Genomic DNA, 25,837 nt, shown 5'->3' with positions numbered 1-25,837 from the left:
ATCCATTTTTGGCAACTCACATGACAAAATACTTACTTAGACCATCTCCTATATATTTTGTTATTTTTACCTCTAAAATAGGAGAACTCTATAATAGAGGTGAAATATGCTCAAATGTATTCTTTTAAAATAGCAATCTCTAAAATATAGAGTAAAAAATAGAGGAATGCTATTTCTTCCTCTATAAATAGAGGAAAAAATAGAGATCTCTATTATAGAGGAAGAAATAAAGGTGGGTTGGAGCAATTTCACCTCTAAATGCTATTATAAAGGTGAAAATAGCAATGAGTTGGAGATGCTCTTACACCTCGAGAGCCATTAACGACTTAGGTTTAATAGTTATGCATATTGCATACCCTGATACTCGAGTTTTAGATAATAAGGTTGTGATAGGTAACTTACACTAGACTAGTAGATTATATACGGTTATATTGCCCTCTATATATATATATATATCTTTCTAGTATGGTTAGTTATAGATTTGAAGTTGTTTGTAAATGATATATGTCCTAATGATCGTTAGTTGGGACTTGAATGTATATGACCGAGTGAGATGATTGAACTAACCGTTTAAACCAAAACGCCAAATAATTTGTTTATTGTTGCACATACTATAAGGGAAAATTCGAATATTACAAAGGAATAAGCCGTTACAGCCATTTATTCGACCTTCGTATTAACATAATTTTGCAAAAAGAATCTAGAAACTCTGAATTTTAAATAGATTTATAGTATAACATTTGTAGTTTTCCGTTTTTTTGTGTGGGGTGAAGAGAAACTGTTGTCAAGATCCAATGAACCTATCTATTCTTATAAGTATATAATTTGGTTGTTAAGACATGCATTGTAATGTTGCATATTTCCAAATTAAACGTACAAATTTATTGGAATAAGCAACAAGCATGAATGTTCGAAGAAATTGACTTTATTTGTATATGAATGGATAGATATTTAGAAACAAATTATTGAAGATGTTAACGTTTCCTCGATTGAGAACATGACGCGTTGCTCGATCTCCCATTACTGATTCGAACTAATTAGAGTGCCAATGGGAAGCTGTATGATTTTATAGTACCAATCAACTATCAACGGTGATAAATAGGAATCAAATTTAAGTTAGTACGATACTAGTATAAAAAGTACTAGATCATGACCCGCTCGACCGAGCGGGAGTCAATTTTCTTTTTTATCTTTGTTTTTACTAAATGTTATATATGATCGCAATGTGTATTAATATAAAATTTTGATAAATAACAATGTGTACTAATGTGTTTAAATAAGCAATGTGTTTAATTACTAAATCTGATTTTTAAATTTTATGATAACGTAAAGTAGATTTTTTTATATTATTTAAAATATATAGTGCTATATATTTGTATTTTCAACATTTATCATACAAAACTTACATTGGGGTATTTTTTATATGAAAATATGTGTAACATAATATATTTATATATTATATAAACATATGCACATCCGCACAGGTTTTATTTTTAAAATATATTATATATTGTTTAGTTTTATGTAGTATCGAGTTTGTATAATTCAATTTTTTGTTTAAAGAACAATATCAAAACTGTCTTTTCGTATGTAAAAATAACATTTTGCAAGCGCGAGTTGTGTTTTTTTTATTGTAACACAAAATTTTATATAAAACTTATGTTTTTTGTACATTACAAAATTTAATTTTTAAAAATAATTATTACGTAATTTCAAAGTGAATTTTATCTCTAAAGTCTAATATATTTTGTGTGTAATGGTTCAAAGCATTTTCGATATATATTATATTTCAGTTTGGTTTGTTTTTAGTATTATTGTATAAGTATAATACTATACAATATACTATTTTCTATACAATATATGAAGCTATGTGTTATTTGTTTTAGAAAGTAGATTAGGCCCAACGTAGTTATAAGAATAGTCATATCTTTATGTATATGTTATATGTCTATGATTTATCTACCTAATGTTATTAGTACTAATAAAATTAATATGGCCAATGAAAGTATACTGATTAATTTAAAATGAATTGTATAGGGTAATTATAGTACAGTTAATATTTTTAGTATTCTTAGTATATATCTTATCTAAATCGACATGTAATAAATGTAAAAATCATATATGGAATATAGACAAAAAGAAGAACTGTATTTAAGGAAATACATCAATGCAAAGTTAGACTATGGTACGTATTATATATAAAGAATGAGACATTTAATTTAAATATATGAGGTCCAACTTTAAAAATCCACCTAGAAAAAGTTGTAATGTTCCTGTTTTAATAAGATAGATATTGTTAGAACAACATTCCTTAGAGCATCTTTATTGATATATTTCAACATATCTTAGGACAATATAATAAAAGGAAAAAATTTGAAATAGTAATTAGAGATGTGTATCTCAAAGTCTTCCACAAGAAGTGTTTTGGTGAGATTATTAAGGTGACATGGCAATAAATTTCACTTTTTCCTTTATTTTATTAACTTTTCACATTTAAGATATATTTCTTCACTTATCACATTAAAGATGTTCTTACAACCTCTGTTTGTACGTTTCTACTGTTGTATATATGATAGGCAATTTTTTTTGTCACGAGATAGGCAATTTGTTACAGTCAAAACTTACAACACTAGTAAGTTTATTGTATAAAAGGTTACAAGATATTTTTAAAAATATATCACCTAATCAATACTCTCTCTCTATAATCTGTTGCTTTACACAATTCATTAGATATTTCTATAAGAAACAAACTCATATAATTTTCGTATGATCAAACTAATGAAAAATGTCAGAACTTAAGAGTCATTTTTCTTTTATTCCACGTAAAATCAATCGATATTTATTGGAATAAAGAACTATGAAAAGACCGAGTTGAATTTACTATGTTTAGGGTCTCTTACATTTATATGCGAATCAAAATATCTTTGAAATGCACCAATCTAGAGGAAACCAACATGCGCTTGCTTTTGGCAGGGAATTTAGTTAATTTAACTTCATCATATACAATTAGGATGATAAACGAAATTGAATAGAAGTTCTCGAGAATATTCGGATGTTCTTAATCTCACCTTTAGTTTCACCGACCATTTGTGAAGAATACAGTATATCATAACTCGTTTACCAAAGTAATATCGCTACTTTCTTTTTGTGTCAGCGCATAGTAATATCGCTACTTAATATGTCGAAAAGCACATTTATCAAAAATCACATTTCGTTGTAACTATCTCGTAAAATGTAACCGTATATAGTTACACTTTAGAATGATTCATAGAATCTAATTAACATACGTAAGAGATCCTAATGATATCATGTTTATTATTTATAGTCCACGAAATGAATTAAGAAGTTGGCAATACATACCAAAGTTGGTATAAATTCGTGACACAGACGTATATAAATTACAAAGTGAGAAAACAATAATAGAAGTTATTAACATTGTATGTACTCTCAGTAAAAATTATTGTTTTGTACTGTAACTTTTATTAAATGATGATTTCATTTTCACGCATACTACATAAGTATATGATTACATTTACATGTGTGTATATATATATGTCTGGATAATGGTACGTAGTTGCTGAATGTTTCTTGGAATATACACTATCTTTTTGGTTAATCTGATGCAGAGAATCAAAACTGAAGGCGTGTTCGATCCTCGTTGATTGAGAATTTGCAAAGTGAAAACTAAAAAGATTTAGGGAACTGATAACGTTTACCATGTCCAAGACTTGGGTAATGGTGTGTTCTCCATTTCCTAGAAACCTCGAGAATTGACATTAATGCACCGATAGCATGCATATTTAATTAATATTCTTACGGAATGATGGTTTAAATTAACTATCATGTTTAGCCGTTTGATAGAAAAAGAAAAATTAACTATCATGTTCACTGATCTGATTTACTGCGTGCATATACGATATACGTGCATGCATTTCTTCCATATGTACATATATCATGTATGATATCCGTTAGCTTTACAAATTAACTAGATTTTGACCCGCGCTTTTGAAGCGCGGGATATTTTACGATGAAAAATTTTACTAATAATTTAACAAATATTTTGGTAATTTTTAAAGAGTGTGTATTTAAAATATTTTTGTATTTAAATCAGTATTTTTAAATTCAACCCGATTGTGATTATACCGGTTAATCCGGAGATCTGACAATTCAATTTATGTTTTTAAAATATTCATATTAAAAAATCACTAAAACCCGAGACTAACCGATTGAACTGATGGATGACCGTTATGTAATCTAATTGGATTTAAATTGTAATAGTTTCATAATTTGTAATCTTATAATCGAAATTTTAAAGTTCACTATTTTGCAATTTATGAAATTGTGACGTTTCTACAAATTTTAAAGAGAAAATGATAGATATAAAATAACTAAGATTAATTATTATATTATTTGGAAACGTTGATAGTAGTATAAAAATATATTATTTGGAAACATTGATAATAGTATAAAGAAATAAGTATATTGTTTGGAAACATTGATAGTATTATAAAGAAATAAGTATATTGTTTGGAAACATGGATAGTAGTATAAAGAAATGAACATTAGTGATTTAATGTATGTTTAACTATAAAGTATAAATGTGTATTTAATTTAAAAACTTACAAAATAAATGTTAGGTCCAACATAATGTTTCTGTTTTAATAAGATAGATTTGCAAACGAAGTAGATGGTAATCATAACAAAATTGAATAAATTAAATTTAACTTCAGAAGTATCTCTTATTCTTAATCATAACCCAGGACACTATAAATGTTAAATTCATTAGAAACAAGTACATATTATAGCTTTATTTAGTGGACAATAAAATCTTCTCGAGTGGGAGAATATTGGATTGTGCTTGTGTTTTATTCGAAAATAATAACTAAGAGAAATATTTATAAGGAATACGATTGGGAAGCAGAATATGTGTATATCATCACATGGAAACATGGAAAATGGAATAACAAACTCCTCTAAGCTAATCAGAAAATTCTCTCTTAAAAAACTCATTTGACTTTGTGATCTTGCGTTTGACCATTAGCAAAACCAACCCATATTTGCTTCTCATGATATTAACCAACTAGTGTTACGCGCGGCACCATGAATAATATAATATTTCAATATTTTTCGAACTATAATATAACTGGTTTTATATGAATATCAGTCACTTTTCTTAGTTATATTGGTGTGACTTTGTTAAGCATGCTATTCTATTTTTTTCGATCAAAATTGTTACATTTTAAAGTATCTCAAATTAGGATACAATATTTTATTTATAGCTTTTATTAACACTTAATGTATACAGTCTTATAACAAACAATTAACTATATCAATATTTTTTCAGGAAAAAAACAATTAACTAAATGAAGACCAAGTGGACTAAATAAAATTAAACTGACATGAAATTATGACACTATCAGCCAAATTTTGGTCAAATCTTTTGGTGGGTATATATGTAATGCCAATCATTTCTAGCATCTGAAAATTATTTGGCAAGACAATAAACAATAAATTTTGTATTTTTGTAAACTAAGATAACAATTCCTTTCTTCCAATAAGTGTCATTATTGCCAGAGAATCTCGCAAAGGAAAAAAGCCATTTAACATAAAACTATACGAGAGAAAAGGACAAATTATTGCTATAGTAAAATTGCCAAAATATTTTCTGTTTTCTTTAGAACTAATATTTTCCTGCTTGTTTATATATACAAACACATTCTTTCTATTTTCATTAATCAGATTCGATCGGTAGAGTCAGCTGCTTAATCATGTGACTTAATAAAAACAAATATAACTGATTAGCTAGGGACCCAAAATCCCATGTTACAATTTTAAATCTAGCCTAAAAGCCTACCTAATTTCATGCCGTCTATATATTGTATTTTACCTTTTTCATGTACTATTTATGAATAGAGTTGAATGTATATAGTGGCAACATGAAAATATTCGAACATTTGTTTTCTCCTAACTGTTATCTGTAATCTGTGGAATATGGATTACTGCTTGTTTGACCAACTTACTCCCTTATATGTTATTGAAGTCACGGGATGTTGACATCTCGAGGTTAGGGGCATACAGGTGCTACTCACTTAAAAGTTAAAACCACAATTATGAAAATCATCAGGGTAATGATCCATCCTATAGACCTTAAAATCGACAAATAGTTATAGTATGATTTTAGTGCATTATATTTGTCGCCACTAAAATGTAACTTTTTCTTGGTAATTATTAATCGATTGGAAATATATGGTGTATGAAGCGTAAGCTGATGGACCGGTTCGCATACCACATAAATATAAATTTTTTTCTTGTTTTTTGGAGCACCCACATAAATATGACTAGATTTTCATTTTTCTTGTTACACAAAGAGTGTCACTTTACAATTCCAATGTAAATTATACTAACTTTCAACTAAAAATTAATTGCAAACTGCATTGATTTTATAAATAATTTTATTTATCTAAAATACTATTGGTCAAAGAGGTATAATTAATTACAACTTACATATATTTCGACAACTTTCTTAATCTATGTGAAAAATGTCACAACGACACTCTTTAAGAAACGGAGGGAGTATGTTATTGTATACAGTATATACTAGTATAATGATTTAAATATACCAATATACACATGAATACGTAATTAAATCATATATGAAAGATTCATGTTAGTATATATTAGCCATGAACTCTATTGCGATTTAAATGTTAACAAAAAAAACAAGGCACATTTCAATCTATGTTAACAGTCTTAATTTTGCATCACACCTATACTAATACATATGTTAAGAGAAAATGATGAGTTTCAATTTATGAAAGAAAACATTAAAATGGTGGTACAAGATGGATTACTAAAGTGCCAATGGAAGAAAGAGAGGGAAAAGAAGATAGAGATGCAACTATCTCCATACCTGTAATAACTGAAAGGGTATGGAACTGTAATAAATGATTTGAGTCAAATGGTTCCCTCAGAAAAGAAAAAAAGAGAAAAGTGTGATAGTGAAAGATGGGAAGGTCCATGTGATCACATGTTTCTCTGCATACCATCAACCTCAGGTGTCTTCTTGACCTTTGGTGAGCTCTCTTTTTTCTTCTACTGTAGAACTTCGATTAAACTAATGGAAATAGTTTAATTTGAATTTTAAGCGTCATGCATCGTGTCACACATAATATGCGGCATGTGGTAGCTAACAAATATGATTAATAAACTTGCAAGCCTTATATAAGAAAGATTAATAATCGTTACAAAAAATCAAAATATGATGAATGAAATTAAGAATAATTATAGCATCATAATAGAATAAATTAATTTAAAGGGAGTGATGTTATTTAGGCAAAGAAAAAGTAAAGAAAAAAGAAGAGAATGTTAATTAGGTAAACAGTTATACATTAAAGTCGAATTGATTTTTAAAACAATATTTGTATAATAGCACCAAACTTTTCTCTCTCTGAATATTACTACCAAAATCTCGCCACGAAAAACTACAATTTCTTATTCTTATTTACAATATATTAGTTTTTTTTTAAATAAATCTTTTACAATATGTTATGTAGGTAAACAACTGCATGACATCTTAATATTTACACCAAAAAACTAATTTATGCATAAGTTACTGACAATAGCTTATATGTTTTTGGTTAATATGTATACCACTAGATAGGAGCCATAGAAAACAGAAGCAAATAGGATAAAGAGTGAGCTTTTTCTATTGTGTATTTGTGCTCAAGTGGTATGAATATGAGCACAACTAATTAATACAAAGTCTAACACTACTAATAATTTTGTACAACATGGATGGAAGTAGCCAAGTATGGCAAAGATAAAGGTGCTTAAAACTTTAATTGCCTCGGGTTTAAATGCTTAGGACGACAGGTAAATGCTTAGTTTAAACCGTCTTCCAAGATTGTTGCAGATGTACATTGCATCTTTCTTTTAGCGTCTTATTTAAACATATAGTTCAGACCTACTTGAATTTTATGACTCAGTATTATTATTGTTTTTGCTTCAGTAGGTGTCTATTACTAAAAGAAAAGGTTCATACATGGTTGTCCATTTTTATCGTTTCTTTGTTTTAAATGCTTCGATATTATACTTGCAAGTTTTCACCCTAAAAGTTGACCCAAAAAATAAAATAATAATAACATAATTCTATGAAAGTCTGCACATGCATCAATCTCATGTTTTCTGCAAGACACTGGTTTGTAACCGGATAAATCGTTGTTAAGCACTGAGTTAGTGAGTTATCATGTTCTCTACAAGACACTGGTTTAAACCACTGTGATTTTTGTTGACCAAAATGACGTGGCAACCAAAACCCCAATATGGGCCTAAGCCCAAAGCTTTCCGTGGCCCAGTTGGGTTATCTTCGGTGTCATAATAATAAATTCATACATTAAATCAAAATTTGTTTTACATCAATTTAAATTCCCCGCCTTATGTTTCTTGATATACAGGTGACAAGGCTGCAAAGAAGAAAATGATCCCTTAATTTAAAGATGTTTGGGGAAACTAGCAAAAAAAGAAACCTATTGAGATTTCTAAAAACTCAATGATAGCCTAGCCCCCATTGTTTAAGAGGCTTAGGAAGAAGGCTGAAACGATGTTTCACTCCTTGAGAAAGTGGAAGTTGGGGTTATCAGCGAGCTCTGAAACTGATTTTACATTGGCAGTCTTTTTTTTAGCATCCAATTCGAGATTTCATCGGTTTCAAAAGCTATACTGTTTCTTTTAATATTCTTTTTAGATTTTAGTTTTCTCAATAAAAAAACTTAAAATAATTATCAGTAATATGTACTGAGAAAACTAAATTCTAAAAATATATTAAAAAATAGATTAAGTTTTGTTTTAAAAAAGAACTATATAAATTATTATAATCGGAAACCTTCTAGTCATTTATAAAGGTTTATAACCCAACCTCATCTTCTAATAATAAACCATAAACAATAATCACTAAATCATAAATCCAATGTTATGATATTTTGTTTGAATGTAAAAGTTGTATCCAACTCATGCTATTTCAACGAATTTTTCTTAATTAATGTTGTTTAAAGATTTTTTTTCCATGTATGCTATTTTGTCATAATTTTTCTTTTTGCTATCTAAGGTAAGTCCAACAATTTTTTGTTCTAAAGATACCAAAAAAGAGGAAAAAAATTCTCAGAATAAAACTAATTATTATTTTTTTTCTTATAAAATTGTTTTACATTTGAGTTTGATTTTATTGGTTAGGTTTAAGATTTAATATTTAAGGGGTAAGGTTGTTAGAGGAAAGAGTTTAGGTTTTGAAGTAACTTAATCAATTTACTACTTAATTAAAACTATTTTGGGAAATTTTCTCTTTGTTTGTTATTTTTTTTCCTATCTAAGTGATTTGCCAATTAATTTACCACATATATATATAGTTTGGAACGCAAGCTAGGTTTAACGCAAGTGTCTCACCGTCACCGCCATGGAATCACTGGAATCACTGCACCAGAAGGATGATCATCAAACCATTCGTACAAGATTTTCAAAACACTCAGAACAGATTCCAGATGATCTCATAATCGAGATACTCTTGAGATCACCGTCGAGATCTATAGCGAGATTTCATTGCTATCCAAGTTATGGGATTCCACACTCAGCGGTCAAGATTTCACAAAGTCCTTCCTGACAAGATCTTCCTCTCGACCACAGATATTGTTTGCCTGCGGACAGAATAATCTCAAGTTGTTCTTGTCTTCCTCAACTCAGCCTGAAAATACAGATGAGAACTCATCTTTTAAAGCTGCCAATTATCAGATGAGTTTGCCGTGTGGACGTTTCTATACATTAGGACATATCAGTAGTTTGGTCTATGTTAGAGAAAATATAAATTTGTGGAAGATATGTAACCCTAGTACTGGACAATGCTTTACTTTACCAGAAGCGAAAAGACGGGAGAGATTTAGTTGGATAAGGACATTTCTTGGGTATGATCCGATTGAGAAACAAGTCAAGGTACTGACAATAACAGGAGGACATGGAGGAGATAACGCCATCTTTGACGAGCATCATCAAGTCCTGACAATATCAGAAACTGATAAAATGTCTTGGAGAAGGATTGAATGTGGCACATCTCATTCTCCTGTCTCTGATGGTGTATGCATCAGTGGTGTTTTGTACTACAAAGCTTATAAGCATTACTTTCCCAATGCTCGTATGATGATTGTGTGCTTTGACGTAAGATCTGAGAAGTACAGCTTTGTTAGAGTTACGGAAAGTTCCCTTGGAGCAATGGAACCTGAAACAAGTCTGATAAACTACAAGGGTAGATTGGCTTCACTTGAGATGAAAAGAAGTTTTGGTGAAGAAGCAAGTACAAGTTTTGACTTGTGGGTTCCACAAGACTCGGGAAAATTAGAAGAATGGTCGAAGCATACTTACAAGTTTCCCATGTCGAGGAATGAAGCTATACAAGACAACAAGTTATACTTTAGTGTAGTGACTGGTAAAAATGAAATAGTGTTGTTTCCGAGAAAAGTATCCCACCCTTTTTATGTTCTTTACTACAATCTCGAGAGGAAAACTAGTAGAAGAGTTGAAATCCGAGGATTGAAAGAGCTTAAGGGTAAGAAAGTTTTTGCATATCTAGATCATATAGAGGACTTGAAGCTTATGTAAGTGTCCGAGGACTGTGTGACTGAGGCCTCATCTTTATAATGGTTCTATATATTGTTTTTTTATTTTAATATTAGTTATCTTCGGTTTGTATTTGATCATGTTTCCTCTTGTTCAATGGTTCATACTTCATACACTATGGAGCTAAACAACAAGCTTTATTTTAATGTAATCTCTATTCATCAGATAGTAATCTGAACACACTTAGCTGAGGATGTTTGATCCACTATGGAGCTAAACAATCTTTTTATTTTGCTGCAATCTCTATTCATCAGATTAAGGCAACTAGTAATCTCTGAACACACTTAAATTAGCTGAGCATGTTTTGATCCATTTGGGCTTATTTTGGTCGAGAGCTGAAAGATTGCTCACGGTTCTCCTATCGTTTTATCCAAATGGACCTATCGTTTTATCATAATGGGCCTATCATTTTATACAAATGGGCCTATCGTTCTAAGATTAATAACGTTTTCAGAAACCCCATTTCCGCCTCCGGCTTCCTTCTCCTCCGTCCGACACTCCGATGGCGGGTTTCAGTTCTCTTATCCCTAAAACGCCTCTGAAACGCGCAGTTGCTAGAGCAACCGGAAACCTAACGGCGCCGTTAGCTACTGTTTCTTCCGCGCGAAACCTCTTCACCGGAGGATGTAATGGTTAGTATTTGCTGATGAATATACACTCTGAAGATAATAGCAGAGAGTTGTCAACATCATTCTGTTAAAAAATGAGTTGGAACTTGGATCTGATTTGTTAAAAGTGGTTTTGAATCTTAGTTATAAACATTCGGTATCTCTCTATAGCATGATTTAAAAAAAAAAAAAACATGGTGAATTCTATTAATTTTTGAAAGTTATTTGTTGTAACAGGTGAGCAAGGAATGTTTCCTCATTTCAATGGAGTAAGGTATAATGCTTTGATTTGGGTTAATTAGTTATGATTCTTTTCAGAGCCTCTGCTGCTTTTACCATTTTTTTTTTTCCAGTAATCATCTTCATATAGCTATTCGTAGTGCTGGTGGTGTGCTTACAAGTCCATTTCATCATATTCTTCTCGGGGTAAGTTTTCACCTTTTTTTTAAAGATTCTATTGGGGTATACATCTCTCATTGTGCTATATCTCACTCAGGTCAATCAAACAAACAAGCCCGTTTTTCTAAGGGTCCAATCGATGAGCTATCAGTTTGTGGCTGATTCCCATGCATCTCATACACCTTCTCTGGAAACTGAGGTGTGATATACGTAATACACTACACTGGAGGAGATTTGGCTTTGTGTTTTGTTTCCCTAGCAGGTCTTTATAGATATTCAACTACATATATAATATAAGCTAAGCCACGTGCGTAAAATATTCTCCTGAAATGTTTGAATCCTCATTTAGTGGCGCCTGTAGCTCTCAGTAGATTCGTATAGTCAAATATAGAACTGACATTTCTAATAATCAAAAATAAATTTCTTTGATCCATATACTTTTTTGGTTAGCAATTTCCTAAAGATTGTGTCTCTCATTGTTTATTCTTGTGTTACTTGTCAGTAACGAGATCCGTATTTTTCATCTTGATGTAGGATGAGCAAGATGTTGAGGAGGAAAAAGCTAAAACCACTAGGACGCATCAAACTGGGGAGAACATACCCAAGAAGGATAAAATAAAGTTTCTTGTGAATACTGTAAGCTAAAAACAAAAGGTTCAAATTTCTCAGATATGCCGTTTGCCTTTACTAATGGTTGCTTGTTTGTATTGTCGTTGGCTTATCTGTACAAACTGCAGCTTCTTGATATCGAAGATAACAAAGAGGCTGTCTATGGAGCTCTGGATGCTTGGGTGGCTTGGGAACGCAATTTCCCTATTGCTTCCCTCAAAAGAGTAATAGCTATTCTTGAAAAGGAACATCAATGGCATCGAATGGTTCAGGTATGTGTCTCACCTTAATGCATCTCCCTTCTTTTCTCCTATTTGAGACTCATGAAACCGTGAATAATCAAACACCGAAGCACATATCCTCTAGTTTATAGTGACTGAAAAAGGTAGAAAAGAATCTGGAAGAGATTTTTATTTTTTTCTCATGTTTAATGTCTTGTAGGTAATAAAGTGGATTCTAAGTAAGGGACAAGGTAACACGATGGGGACATATGGACAGTTGATACGGGCATTAGATATGGATCGTAGGGTAGAAGAGGCGCATGCAATCTGGCGTAAGAAAATAGGGAATGATCTACATTCCGTACCTTGGCAGTTATGCTTACAAATGATTCGCATATATCTCCGGAGCAATATGTTACAAGAACTTGTTAAGGTTTTTTTTTTCTTTTCCTTGCTATATTTGCAATTATCTTCTTGGCTTTAGTTCCTCGTCACTGAGACCAACACTAAATGGAAGATAATACTTAACTGAGCGAGTAAGGTATTATGTCCTTGCGCTAACCTTGATCTTGTGTTGTGGGTTATGAAGCTGTTTAAGGATCTAGAGAGTTATGGACGTAAGCCTACGGATAAAAAGATTGTGCAGTCAGTGGCGGACGCTTACGAGCTTTTAGGAATGCTCGAGGAGAAAGAAAGAGTATTGACTAAATATAGCAATCTGTTTCTCGGTACAGCATCGGATGATAAATCAAGAAGATCTTCAAGGAAGAAGAAGAAACCAGGTACATGAGCTGAGTTGGCACATGAACTAATATCCTCAACCATCTAAAGCCATTGATATTTTCTTGCACAAAACCGCGTGATTTGTAACAGGTTAGTTTTTTTTATTATTATTTCAGGAGTGATGAATACTGAAGCAACCACAGAGGACGCAGCAGAAGATGAGTTACAAGAAGGGATCGAAGAGAATGTGGAGAGTCACCAAGAATCAGAAGCTGCCACTGAGAAATGATCCGAACATGGAGCAAAAGTTGTGTACGCACTAGTATACTATAGTAGTATTGTATCGACTGAACTAGAACATATTTTTGCCTTTTTAAGTTTTATACGTCACAATAGATGCTTCGGTTCCATATATAATCCATTGATGGCTACGCACTCAAGAGCAAAAGTTGCTCAGACACTAAGCAACACCTAAAGTCGCAGTTTAGGTAAGCAGCGAAAGAGAGAGAGCAACTCCTTGTCTCCTAGTCAACACTAGAATCCCATTGAAATGGAACTTTTCTCATTTTAGATAGTCTTTTTAAGTTTTAAACTGCAAACCGTCTCTTACCATCACCACCTCTTGATACGGCATCGCGTTGTTACTCACCTATACGTTGCGAACTCTTCTATTATTAGAACTGACGTTTACTGTTGACTTGTTTAGATAAGCTTAAGTGTCCACTTTCCCATTTTTTCATGCTCCATATCGTGTCGAAATTGCTATGTGTCAGTCACACACACACTATAAAGAAGCTGTTTTTTCAATCACCACTCTCGCGGTTCCTAGAAAAGGTTAGCTATTCTTTTTGTCTCTTTTTCAGAGTTTTCTTACTCATGCAGCTAATTATTTCTCGTCCTTGGTTTAGTTTGGCAAGAAAATGGCGTGTCAAGATTTGGTGTTTGCTGTTAACGGAGAGAAATTTGAAGTCTTTTTAGTTCATCCTTCTACTACTTTGCTTGAGTTCTTGCGTTCCAACACTCCCTTTAAGAGCCTCAAGCTCAGCTGTGGCGAAGGTACACACATACACTTTTCATTTTTTAATGAATGTTGTTATCTTTTTTTTGCTTTTATTCGGTTTATATCTATGTTTGAACCTCAAGTTGCTTTTATTCGGTTTGTATCATGCACTTTTATGATGGAACCTCACGTTCATGTCTAGAAGCTTCTTGTGCTTATATATGAAGGCTCTTCAATTTCCATGAGTTTGCAGGATCACAACTTGGGTCTCCAGAAAATATAAGTCATGATTTTATTGTTTGAACTAAATTGTTATAATCGATGTCTACTTGCTATTTCCGTTTCGAAAGTCAATCCCTATGCGTTAATGGCGTTTGGTGTTCATGTTCAAACTGAGAATAGAACTAAACTGAGCATGTTTTTTTCCTCTGTTTCATGTTATCATAGAACTGAGTATTTTTGAGTTGACGAAAGTCGATCCCTATGCGTTGATGGCGTTTGGTGTTCATGTTCAAACTGAGAATAGAACTAAACTGAGCATGTTTTTTCCCTCTGTTTCATGTTATCATAGAACTGAGTATTTTTGAGTTGTGTGCGTGTGTGTTTCACTCGATGACTCAGTTATATTTTTCATGCAGGGGGTTGTGGTGCTTGCATCGTGATTCTATCAAAATATGATCCAGTGTTAGACAAAGTCGAGGAGTATTCTATAAACTCTTGCCTCACCCTTCTTTGCAGCATAAATCTGTGTTCCATAACCACATCCGACGGACTAGGAAACACTGAAAAAGGTTTCCACCCAATTCACAAAAGATTCGCCGGGTTCCATGCCTCACAGTGTGGTTTTTGCACCCCGGGGATGTGCATCTCTCTCTACTCCGCTCTTTCAAACGCACACAACTCACAAACTCCTCTGGTCTACCTCACTGCTTCTGCAGCAGAGAAGTCTATTTCCGGAAACCTCTGTCGCTGCACCGGCTATCGTCCCATTGCTGATGCTTGCAAGAGCTTTGCTGCAGATGTCGACATAGAGGATTTGGGTTTCAACTCTTTCTGGAGGAAAGGGGAAAGCAGAGAAGAGATGCTGAAGAAACTTCCTCCTTACCATCCTGATAAAGATCTTGTGGCTTTTCCAGACTTCTTGAAGGCAAAGATAAAGCGTCAACGTAATGTTTTGGATCAGATGAGGTATCATTGGAGCACTCCTGGTAGCATCGAGGAGCTTCAGGAGATTTTGGCGACAAGCAACTCTGGCGGTGATAGAGGTTTGGTGAAACTAGTTGTTGGTAACACGGGAACAGGTTACTACAAGGAAGTGAAGCAATATAGTAGATATATTGATATCAGCCACATTCCAGAGATGTCAATGATCAAGAAAGATGACAGAGGAATCGAAATTGGTGCAGTTGTTACCATATCTAAAGTTATTGATGCTTTGATGGATGAAGATACTTTTGGTTATGTTTTCAAGAAAATAGGTATTCATATGGAGAAGGTGGCTAACCATTTCATCAGAAACTCAGGGAGTATAGGTGGTAATCTGGTGATGGCACAGAGCAAAAACTTTCCTTCTGACATAACCACACTTTTGCTCGCTGCAGATGCATCTGTGCATCTGATGAATACTGCTGGGAGACACGAGAAGCAGAGGATCTGTGAGTTTCTTGTGTCGCCTCCAATAATAGACACTAACACTGTTCTTTTAAAGGTTCAGATTCCTAGCTGGACTATTGCTGCTTCTTCCACCACCACTGGTTTGCTTTTCGAAAGCTATCGAGCTGCACCTCGCCCTCTCGGAAGTGCATTGCCTTATCTCAACGCTGCTTTCTTAGCCGTAGTCTCTCAAGGTGATGCCACGTCAAGAGGCATCACCGTGGACAAATGCCTCTTGGCGTTTGGTTCTTTTGGTGGGTATCACTCAATCAGGGCGAGGGAGGTTGAGGATTTCCTGACGGGTAAATTGCTCAGCCACAGTGTTTTATTTGAAGCTGTGAAGTTACTCAAAGGGATCATAGTGCCCGGCATAGATACCTCATACACTGAGTATAAGAAAAGCCTGGCCGCTGGGTTTCTCTTTGATTTTCTCTATCCTCTGATCGAGAGTGGCAGCTGGGATTCAGAGAGAAAGCATATTGACGGGCACGTCGATCCAACGTTATCTCTGCCTTCGCTGTCATCTGCACAGCAGGTGTTTGAAAGTAAAGAGTTTCACCCTGTTGGTGAAGCCATTATCAAATATGGAGCTGAAATGCAGGCAGCTGGTTAGTACTACTTTTATTGTTTTTTAATAACACAATTTTTTTTGTATTATGTGTTTTTAGATCTTTGGTTATTATGTGTTTTCATGACATGATCGTCTGTTTTTTTTTTCAGGTGAAGCTGTTTACGTTGATGATATTCCGTCCTTACCCAATAGTCTACATGGAGCATTCATTTATAGCACAAAGGCATTGGCTAGGATAAAGAGCGTTGGTTTCAGAGGAAATGTGGCACCGGTCGGAGTTTTGGCAGTTATTACTTTCAAGGATATTCCTCAAGCGGGGCAAAACGTTGGTTACATATCCATGTTTGGCACAGGGCTTCTCTTTGCAGATGAAGTTACTACATGTGCTGGACAGATCATTGCTCTTGTGGTAAGTCCATTCTAACGTCTTCCTTTTTGTGATACACTGAACTCCAAAGAGAATACTAAGAAAAATAGAATATTAATAATTGTAATTCAAAGTCTTTTTTATCGTATTTTTGAATTTTAGTCCATTTTTGGTGACCTCTCAGGTTGCGGACACACAAAAACATGCAGATTTGGCAGTAAAGCTGGCAGTAGTTGAGTACGATTTAAAGAACGTAGAAGCACCAGTATTATCTGTGGAGGATGCGGTCAACAGGTCCAGCCTTTTTGAGGTTCCTTCCCAGTATCAACCCGAACCCGTTGGCGATGTTTCAGAAGGAATGGCTGAAGCTGATCGCAAGTTACGCTCAGTAGAGGTATAGGAACTCTCTTTCTCTCTTCATTTCGATCTATTAAAAAGGAAACTCTTAAAAACATTCGGTTATGCAGTTGAGACTCGAGTCACAGTACTTCTTCTATATGGAGACACAAACAGCACTTGCCTTCCCAGACGAAGACAGATATCTAGTGGTTTACAGTTCAACTCAAGCATCCGAGTACACACAAGCAGCGATTGCTACATGTCTTGGCATCGCAGAGAACAACGTGCGAGTCATCACCAGAAGACTTGGAGGTGGCTTTGGTGGGAAAGCTATAAAGTCAATGCCCGTAAGTAACTATCTTTCTTTTTTCTTGATTTAAGCCATTTAAGAGAAGTAACAAGAGACCTGTCCACTTGGTAATTTATTTTCAGATTGCGACAGCATGTGCGCTTGCTGCACAAAAACTGCAGCGCCCTGTGAGGATTTACCTCAACCGCAAGACTGATATGATAATGGTTGGAGGAAGGCATCCAATGAAAATAACCTACAGCGTTGGTTTCACATCGGACGGTAAACTCACAGCACTAGAGATAACTATATTAATAGACGCAGGGATAGATGTGGATGTAAGTCCAATACTGCCGAAGAACATAGTGAACTCCCTGAAGAAATACGACTGGGGTGCATTGTCGTTCGACATCAAAGTGTGCAAGACAAACCGTCCGAGCAGAACGTCTCTGAGGGCACCCGGGGAGGTACAAGGTGGATATATCGCCGAATCCATCGTTGAGAATGTAGCATGTTCCCTGAACATGGACGTGGATGTCGTGAGAAGGATAAACCTCCATACTTACGAAAGCCTCAGCAAGTTTTATACGGAATCTGCTGGTGAGCCTGATGAATATACTCTGCCTTTGTTATGGGACAAACTGGAGATATCTTCAGATTTCAAGCGAAGAGCTGAATCGGTGAAAGAGTTTAACGCTGGTAACGTATGGCGCAAGAGGGGGATCTCTAGAGTACCAATCGTCTATCACGTTATGAATAGGCCGACTCCAGGGAGAGTGAGCATTTTGGGGGATGGTTCGGTCGTGGTCGAGATTGCGGGGATCGAGATGGGGCAAGGGCTATGGACGAAGGTGCAGCAGATGGTGGCTTATGGTCTTGGTATGATCAAGTGCGAAGGAAGTCAAGATCTTCTTGAGAGAATACGGCTTCTTCAGATCGACACGCTCAGTATGACTCAGACCAGTTACACTGCGGGTAGCACAACATCGGAGAACTGCTGTGAAGCAGTTAGGCTTTGCTGTGTCATCTTGGTGGAGAGGCTGAGAGCTATCATGGATGAGATTCTGGAGAACGCTAGATCGGTGACATGGGACATGCTCATTCAACAGGTATAACCTTTTAACATCATTCTCGTCATATGTCAGGTATAAACTAATAATGTCAAAAACTGCAGGCAAATGCTCAATCTGTGGACTTATCAGCACGTACTTTTTATAAACCAGAGTCCTCTTCTGCAGATTATCTAAACTACGGAGTTGGAGCTAGTGAGGTGAATCTTATAACCGATAGTTTTTATTAGCCGTTATCTTAAAGACTAAATAAGTAAACATATACTGTGTTTGTAGGTGGAGGTGGACATTGTGACAGGAAGAACAGAAATTATAAGATCAGATATTATTTACGACTGTGGAAGAAGCCTTAATCCTGCTGTTGATTTAGGACAGGTTATAAATGTCACTTATTAATGTTTACATGTAAGGTTGATTGATTTGGGCTTTTTTTTTCTTGAGAAGATTGAAGGAGCGTTTGTGCAAGGAATAGGTTTTTTCATGAATGAAGAGTATACAACAGATGAGAACGGGCTAGTGATTCAAGAAGGCACATGGGACTACAAAATCCCTACAATAGACACAATCCCAAAACAGTTCAACGTTCAGATTCTCAACAGTGGTCATCACAAGAACCGTGTTCTCTCCTCTAAAGGTTTTTTTTAAAAAGCTAGAATCAAAATGAGTTATATTTTTTATTTTTTTCTCCTCTAAAAGGTTTATAGTCTTGTGATTATTCTTTGTAATGCTGAATCTTGTCTGTCTTCTACTTCTTTATGATGCAGCTTCAGGTGAACCTCCGTTGCTTGGGGCTACTTCTGTGCATTGTGCTACAAGGTCAGCCATAAGAGAAGCTCGAAAGCAGTACTTTTCGTGGAAGTGCGTTAACGGTGATCGAAGAGACGATTCTGATGTTGGTTTTGAGTTGCCGGTTCCAGCGATTATGCCGGTGGTGAAGCATCTTTGTGGTATTGACAGCGTTGAGAAGTACTTAGAATGTAAAACGTATCCTTTAAAATAATACTTTGATAATATGTTTATGACTATCTTATGACTATTTTATCAAATAAATTGGCATGTAACTTTGAGTATAGATTACATGTAAGTTCCATTAAAATACAAGAATATTCAATAAAACCTCCTAAATATCTCCAAAGTGTACGCAAAGAAGTCGGTTCTGATATTTATTTGTATTCCGTTTAGATATTATATTTGTAGTAAAAGGTATAAGTATATGCTTATATTCAACTGCATGTGAATAAACCAATAAGTAGTAGTAAATTGTAAACCACATAATCCCCATGTAGAAACTCGTGTCCCTATTAGAAAGCGTTGTGGTTGTGGTCATTACTCGTTACCGACGTACTGTTCAACCTATTGAAGGAACAAAGTCTAGAAAACAAAATTGTGGACTAGTGATCAAATATTTTTACAGGTCGACTTTGAAATAAAAAAGATTCAATTATTCTTTTTGTGATACCGAATTAATACTTTAGTGACAAGTCGTGATCAAACCAGATGTGACCTTCAAATTTCATAGGACAGTCGATTTTTCTGTGGGTCCCTTAAAAAGAAACCTTAGAGCATGTTTATAGGTAGAAACTTTATTTGTATCTTAAGTGGGAGTTAATGTTATTTTAATGATTATCATTAAGCTAAGATATATTATTAAGATACACCTAATTATTTTCATTTATAGGTAGTTTCTTTAATTAAAGTTCTTAACAATAAAAAAATATTAAATTTAAATTAAACAATTTTTAAAGATAAAATTATTTTATTATATTACACAAAATTAAACATAACATTTTAAAAATAGATTTTAAAATAACAACATAAAAACATGAAAATAAAGATTACTAAAAGCGGCATCGACGTTTAGTTGTTGCGTTGATCACGTCCAAATTTACGCCATATATGTTCAACCAAATCACGTTTTAGTCGTTGATGCATTGGTTTATCACGCATACTTATTATAACACTATCTTGATCGGAGATACTTGGAGGGGTATCTATGAAAAAGGTGTCATCGGCACTTGAACTTTCGCCGTCTTCTCCCGGTTGGAAACCCGAAGTGTCGAATTGAGTGCCATCAACTCGTTCGTTTTCCACTATCATATTATGGAGTATGATACATGCTCTCATAATCTTCCCAATCTTGAGTATGTCCCAACAACGTGCTGGATTTTTGACAATGGCAAATCGTGCTTGCAAGACTCCGAAAGCACGCTCGACATCTTTTCGGACAGCTTCTTGAGTTTTAGCAAATAAAACTGCTTTCCGCCCTTGTGGAAGTGGTATAGATTGGATAAAAGTTGCCCATTTAGGATAAATACCATCGCTCCCAAAAGGTTCCTGCTCTTTGCTCGTTGGCCACCACAGGATCTTTACTCGTGTTCAACCACGCGCTGATGAGAACAATGTCATCCTCTTGTGTCCATTTCCTTCGTTCTTTTGGCGCAGCAGAAGTGACTCCATGAAGGTTTGAAGCTTCGGTTCCTAGACTAGCTACAGATGGAAAGTTACTGAAGGAAACTGTTTGGGTTTGTGAACTAAGTAAGTCCACTAACGAACCGGTTCCAGAACCAGGAAAGTAAGCCATTGAATAGAAGATGAGAGAAAGAAAATGACAAAGATGAGAAAGTGGAGAAGAAGGAAGAAGAAGAAGACTGTTTTTTCAAGACAGAGGAGAAGAAAGAAGAGAAGTACACGGTTTATAACCGTGTTTGACATCACACAAAGCATTGATCACAACCTACCACTACCGAGTTGACATATAGCTACAATCCATTAATCACACAACACCATTCCTCACACAAACCATTCAATTCAGTCTAACCATAAAATTTATTACCTAAATCTACCAATATATATTTAAGCATACAATTTATTACCTAAACCTATGCATTGATCACAACCTACCACTACTGTTGAATTCTTTAAGTAAAAATCAACTACAATCGCGACATATATGACAAACCACAGACTAAAAACTCTACAAAGATTTACCAAACCAAACAGAGCAAAGAAGAATGTTTTATACGACTCTAAATTCATTAGCAATGACAATAGTTTATCCAATTAAACAGAGCAAAGATATCAGGTTTTATTCTATTCAAATGATCAAAGACAGAGGTCTTACCTTAATGAAAAATCGTGGGGGTTCTGTCTGAGTCTGACAAAGAGCAAGGTTTCGCCATCTCTTGATCATCCAGAGGTCTTGATCATCCATCTCAACAGACAAATACACAAAAAATTAAAACAAATCAGATGCTTGTTCATTCTAAAGATTCACGATTCAAAAAAGACATGCATGAATGAAATAGTTTGTCTTTGAAACAAATTCAACTCATCTTTACCTTTCGATCATCCAGAGCAGAAGCATTTACCGATGTCTCTTCGTCTCCGAGAGCCACCACGAGAGAAATCTCGCCGTTTTCGTTGGTCGAGGAGAGTAACCGCTAGAGGAAACGTCGTTCTCCTTCGTCGAGACGAGCTACCAACAGAGACGCCGTCTCGTTGAGGAGATTCACCGAGATGAAGCAAATCGCCTTTCGTGTCGCCGAGGAGAGGAGAGAAAGAAGAGAAAAAGAAAGAAAGAAAGAAAGAAAAGTGAGAGAGACAAAACGATGTCGTGCTTCACCTCTTCTCTCACCAATCACCTTTCAACACGTGGCCATAAGATACACTCTCTCCTTCTCTTAATTAAGCGACGAGTTTAGCATAAAGGTGGTTTGGTCTTTTTAATTTAATCTAAATAAACCTAAGATACACTCTAAGATGTCCCTATAATCATGCTCTTAGTAATCAAATCTCTAAATTAAAGCCATGACAACCGTTGGTTTTAGTTAATTACCTTAAATAAAAACGTTAGAATCTTATTTGATTATCTTGTGGAAGGCAAGTATTAAACTGTATTTAGCTTTTTGTTAGAGTTATCTTGTCTCCTTCTTATTACTTCTCTACACGATTCTCGATCCTTCAAAATATCATTTTCATTCTTTATTTTCTTTTTCTTTTTGTTTGTTTCGTAAATCGAGAAACCCTGTTTCGTCTCCTTTCCTCAATTCAACGATCCTTAAGAGTTTGCACCCAAAGTTACATAAACAACCCCCACCGTTACATACGAAGCTTGTGACAAACATTTCTCCTAAAGCTTTCTCCTCCTCTGTTTTCATCTCTCTGAAACACAAAGAAACCTCTTAAGAATCATAAATGATGATAAATCCATTGTTATCAATCCAGAACTCCCCAACCACGTTCTTGAAACCACCATTCTCCTCCATTAACAGAAAACTACAACTACAAGAGAAGCAGAACAAGAACAATATCCTCAAATCAAGAAGAGCTACAACCTTCGCATGTCTCTCCATTTCCAGAAAAAGGAGAAACAACGGTGTGTCTGAATCTGAAGAAACGACGAGGTATGAACAAATGGGTGGAGGAGGAATCTCAGTTTTGTGTGGGTTAGGTTACTGGGTGCAGGGCTCCAGATGTTTCCCATGGCTTGCACTTAACTTCCACATGGTTAACACCCTCGGACTCCAACCATCTACCCTTCAGCTTGTTCAGTATTCTTGCCTTCTTCCCATGGTGGCTAAGCCTCTCTATGGAGTTCTCTCAGATGTTCTCTACATCGGTAGTGGTCGTAGAGTTCCTTACATCTCCATTGGAGGTTAGTTTATACTTTATCCTTTTCATTTTATTTTTTGTTGTTGTTGTAGAATATAAAAAAAAGTGTAGTTTTAATTTTTTTAATACAAAATTTATCAATAATATCTTTAAATTTTTTGTTGAATTATGATTAGGTGTAAAGATAATTTTTTCTATTTAATAATAATTTGTGTTGGTGAATCTATATGAATATGCATAAGTATAGAACGACATTTAAAATGAAATCGGAAGTACTAAAATCTCTGTCTTTGTCTGCTCCAAAGCCAATATGGTCTGAATATCTTGAATGTGGTCAGTGTCTCTGCAGGTATTAGCATGGGGTTCAATGGCGATGTTCCAAGGAGCTAGAGAGGTTCTTCCTTCTCTAATAGCATGTGCCTTGCTCAGTAACCTTGGAGCATCCATCACCGAGGTCGCAAAAGATGCTCTCGTTGCTGAATACGGTTTGAGATATCGAATAAACGGTCTTCAGTCTTACGCCCTCATGGCTTCAGCAGCTGGTGGAGTCCTAGGGAACTTGCTTGGAGGATATCTCTTGCTCAGAACACCTCCCAAGATCTCGTTCCTCGTCTTCACCGCGGTCTTGTCTCTTCAGCTCCTTGTCTCCTTTTCTTCCAGAGAAGAGTCTTTTGGTTTGCCACGGAGGAAAGAGACAAGCTCGGTTGTGATGAGCGTGAAGAAACAGTTTTCTAATCTCATGGAAGCTATCCAGGAGGAGGATATCTCACAGCCTATGGTTTGGGCAGTAGTGTCCATCTCAATGGTTCCACTTCTCTCGGGGTCAGTGTTCTGCTACCAAACACAAGTTCTAAACCTAGACCCTTCCGTTATAGGAATGTCCAAAGTGATTGGACAAGTGATGCTTCTTTGTCTAACCGTTGTCTACGACCGGTACTTAAAGACACTCCCCATGAGACCACTCATCCACATCGTCCAGCTCCTATACGCGTTATCCATCCTCCTCGACTATGTTTTGGTGAAGCAGATAAACCTCGGAGTTGGTATCTCCAACGAAGTCTTTGTTCTCTGTTTCTCTAGCTTAGCGGAGATCCTCGCACAGTTCAAGATCCTTCCCTTCGCAGTTCGGTTAGCCAACATGTGTCCTCAAGGCTGCGAAGGATCGGTCACATCGTTTCTCGCTTCGTCTCTTTGTCTATCACAGATTTTTAGCGCGTTCTTAGGCGTAGGGTTGGCTAATGTGATAGGTGTAACGTCTAGTAACTACTCAAACCTGCCTACAGGGATTATAGTACAGTCTCTAGCAGCTTTGGTGCCTTTGTGTTTCATGCACTTCCTCCCAATGTCGGAGCCTGTGATTGAGAAGGGAGTGAAAAGAGGTTCGAGTACGAGAAGCAGAAGAAGTAGAAGAGTAGGGAGAGTAGTGCGGCAAGAAAGTATAGCTTATCGACGAGGAAGAGAGTCGGAAGAAGCACAAAGATAGCGTAAGCAACAAGTATGTAACACATTAGAATAACGTATACCTTGTTTATAATGAGATTTTCAGTTTTGATTAGAATTTATGTTTCTTTGGTTCGCATAAAAGACACAAATTCATAAACATTATTACATAAACCGATAAGGTAAAAAAGGAACCTACATCTTTGGTCATAACTTATTATCCAAATTATATATAAAGATTACAAAAGCACTATAGAAGGACTCTAAACGGCCATTGTGGTTGTTCCAACACCAGGTTTGTGCTCCCCTGCATGAGTGCCTGGCACGTGACCATGACCTTGATCACCTCTAGCGTAGTCACGATCTCTATATCCAGGACCGTACTTGCTGCTGAATGCACCGGCGTGGATCAGCAAGAGGTAAAGCAACTGCGTGAACGTCAGGATTATAATGAAGGCTTCAATCATCCTCAACCTCCACCCTCTCCATCCTCCTATGTTTATTTGCTTGCATGCCAACCTTTAGAAACAAAGGATCAAAATGACATTTTATGTTAATATAAAGATAACATATACACAAATAAGATATATTACCCCATGGCAAGAGCGGTAACGGCCCATGCAACGATAGAGGAAGATCCTGCGGCTGCAAGACTATCGTTCCTCCAGAACCTGATATGGTTAGCTCCGGCTAGCTTTGACGCTATGCCTATAACGGCCGCTAAGATCGAAAACGTCAAGAAGAAGGGTGTTGCTCCGTTCCCTCCAAAGCCTAGTTAGTTTTTTTAACAGTCAGTAACCAATATCATATATATATACACAAATAGAGAGATTCAGAGAGAAGTACTATACTTGGGTGGTTAGTTTGGCCGTTGATGTATCTGTTAAGACACCAACTTGCGAAACCAAGCACAATAAGGTACATGATCAGATTCAAGAACAGCAATGGTGCTGCTATGTTTCTTCCCACCGTCGCCATTTTTAACCACCTTTACTTTCTTTGCTACGCTTTATCCAAATCCAACAAAAGCTTTACTAGTTCGGTGATGATCGGTTTGAGGGGGCATGTGACATAGTTTTTATAACACGAAGCTTATTATCAGACGGTTTGTTGGCGAGGAATACGTGCCATGCACAAAAGACCTTCTGTGTTTAGCTGGTTACAGGTGGTGGAACACGTGCCGCGAGGTTGGTCCAAAGTGTTGGATATAGCCAGTGTTGTCACTGCGCTTTGATTTCTTTTATATTATCTCCTTATGCTTTAATCATATTAAATGTG

The 25,837-nt window shown here is 35.4% G+C and overlaps 5 protein-coding genes across 6 annotated transcripts; 4 read left to right on the top strand and 1 right to left on the bottom strand.

Moving 5' to 3' along the window:
* Positions 1-9,439: 9,439 nt before the first annotated feature.
* On the top strand, positions 9,440-10,647 carry LOC108842631 (F-box protein DOR-like). Its single transcript, XM_056995705.1, has one exon. The coding sequence runs from the start codon at positions 9,781-9,783 to the stop codon at positions 10,639-10,641; it is 861 nt and encodes a 286-aa protein (XP_056851685.1). The 5' UTR covers positions 9,440-9,780; the 3' UTR covers positions 10,642-10,647.
* Positions 10,648-11,121: 474 nt separating this feature from the next.
* LOC108815147 (pentatricopeptide repeat-containing protein At4g18975, chloroplastic) lies at positions 11,122-13,627 on the top strand. The gene is made up of 9 exons (XM_018587801.2): positions 11,122-11,291; positions 11,505-11,541; positions 11,621-11,693; positions 11,764-11,865; positions 12,201-12,302; positions 12,404-12,547; positions 12,717-12,929; positions 13,086-13,278; positions 13,396-13,627. The coding sequence occupies exons 1-9, from the start codon at positions 11,162-11,164 to the stop codon at positions 13,506-13,508; spliced, it is 1,107 nt and encodes a 368-aa protein (XP_018443303.2). The 5' UTR covers positions 11,122-11,161; the 3' UTR covers positions 13,509-13,627.
* Positions 13,628-13,735: 108 nt separating this feature from the next.
* LOC108815136 (aldehyde oxidase 4) lies at positions 13,736-19,613 on the top strand. Its single transcript, XM_018587794.2, has 11 exons — positions 13,736-14,053; positions 14,128-14,275; positions 14,858-16,480; positions 16,593-16,852; positions 16,995-17,204; positions 17,278-17,496; positions 17,582-18,547; positions 18,613-18,708; positions 18,785-18,883; positions 18,953-19,142; positions 19,273-19,613. The coding sequence occupies exons 1-11, from the start codon at positions 13,958-13,960 to the stop codon at positions 19,506-19,508; spliced, it is 4,143 nt and encodes a 1,380-aa protein (XP_018443296.2). The 5' UTR covers positions 13,736-13,957; the 3' UTR covers positions 19,509-19,613.
* Positions 19,614-22,473: 2,860 nt separating this feature from the next.
* Positions 22,474-24,679, top strand: LOC130494432 (probable folate-biopterin transporter 8, chloroplastic). Of its 2 annotated transcripts, none has more exons than XM_056995709.1 (2): positions 22,474-23,162; positions 23,458-24,679. In XM_056995709.1, exons 1-2 carry the CDS (start codon positions 22,703-22,705, stop codon positions 24,600-24,602), a joined length of 1,605 nt encoding a protein of 534 aa, XP_056851689.1. In that variant the 5' UTR covers positions 22,474-22,702; the 3' UTR covers positions 24,603-24,679. The 2 variants fall into 2 exon arrangements, with proteins under 2 accessions (XP_056851689.1, XP_056851690.1); XM_056995710.1 differs by having other exon boundaries at positions 22,952-23,162; positions 23,469-24,679.
* Positions 24,680-24,698: 19 nt separating this feature from the next.
* Positions 24,699-25,618, bottom strand: LOC108842574 (membrane protein PM19L-like). The gene is made up of 3 exons (XM_018615548.2): positions 25,411-25,618; positions 25,153-25,330; positions 24,699-25,078 (listed from the first exon to the last, which is right to left on the bottom strand). The coding sequence occupies exons 1-3, from the start codon at positions 25,535-25,537 to the stop codon at positions 24,823-24,825; spliced, it is 561 nt and encodes a 186-aa protein (XP_018471050.2). The 5' UTR covers positions 25,538-25,618; the 3' UTR covers positions 24,699-24,822.
* Positions 25,619-25,837: the final 219 nt, after the last annotated feature.

The sequence above is a fragment of the Raphanus sativus genome, unplaced genomic scaffold, assembly GCF_000801105.2.
Source record: "Raphanus sativus cultivar WK10039 unplaced genomic scaffold, ASM80110v3 Scaffold0027, whole genome shotgun sequence".
NCBI lineage: Eukaryota > Viridiplantae > Streptophyta > Magnoliopsida > Brassicales > Brassicaceae > Raphanus > Raphanus sativus.
The sequence above is the reverse complement of the archived record's forward strand: the minus strand, read 5'-3'. Positions and strand labels throughout refer to the sequence as shown.

Excerpts from the sequence above, each read along its gene's own strand:
- LOC130494432 (XM_056995709.1), top strand. The coding sequence starts at position 22,703 with ATGATGATAAATCCATTGTTATCAATCCAGAACTCCCCAACCACGTTC. Across the intron at positions 23,163-23,457 it reads TCCTTACATCTCCATTGGAG|TGTCTCTGCAGGTATTAGCA; the intron begins GTTAGTTTATAC and ends GAATGTGGTCAG.
- LOC108815136 (XM_018587794.2), top strand. The coding sequence starts at position 13,958 with ATGCTCCATATCGTGTCGAAATTGCTATGTGTCAGTCACACACACACT. Across the intron at positions 16,481-16,592 it reads AGCTGAAATGCAGGCAGCTG|GTGAAGCTGTTTACGTTGAT; the intron begins GTTAGTACTACT and ends TTTTTTTTTCAG. Across the intron at positions 18,709-18,784 it reads ACGGAGTTGGAGCTAGTGAG|GTGGAGGTGGACATTGTGAC; the intron begins GTGAATCTTATA and ends CTGTGTTTGTAG.
- LOC108842631 (XM_056995705.1), top strand. The coding sequence starts at position 9,781 with ATGAGTTTGCCGTGTGGACGTTTCTATACATTAGGACATATCAGTAGT.
- LOC108815147 (XM_018587801.2), top strand. The coding sequence starts at position 11,162 with ATGGCGGGTTTCAGTTCTCTTATCCCTAAAACGCCTCTGAAACGCGCA. Across the intron at positions 11,542-11,620 it reads CCTCATTTCAATGGAGTAAG|TAATCATCTTCATATAGCTA; the intron begins GTATAATGCTTT and ends TTTTTTTTCCAG. Across the intron at positions 13,279-13,395 it reads AAGGAAGAAGAAGAAACCAG|GAGTGATGAATACTGAAGCA; the intron begins GTACATGAGCTG and ends TTATTATTTCAG.
- LOC108842574 (XM_018615548.2), bottom strand. The coding sequence starts at position 25,537 with ATGGCGACGGTGGGAAGAAACATAGCAGCACCATTGCTGTTCTTGAAT. Across the intron at positions 25,331-25,410 it reads CGGCCAAACTAACCACCCAA|GCTTTGGAGGGAACGGAGCA; the intron begins GTATAGTACTTC and ends AAAACTAACTAG. Across the intron at positions 25,079-25,152 it reads GTTACCGCTCTTGCCATGGG|GTTGGCATGCAAGCAAATAA; the intron begins GTAATATATCTT and ends TTGTTTCTAAAG.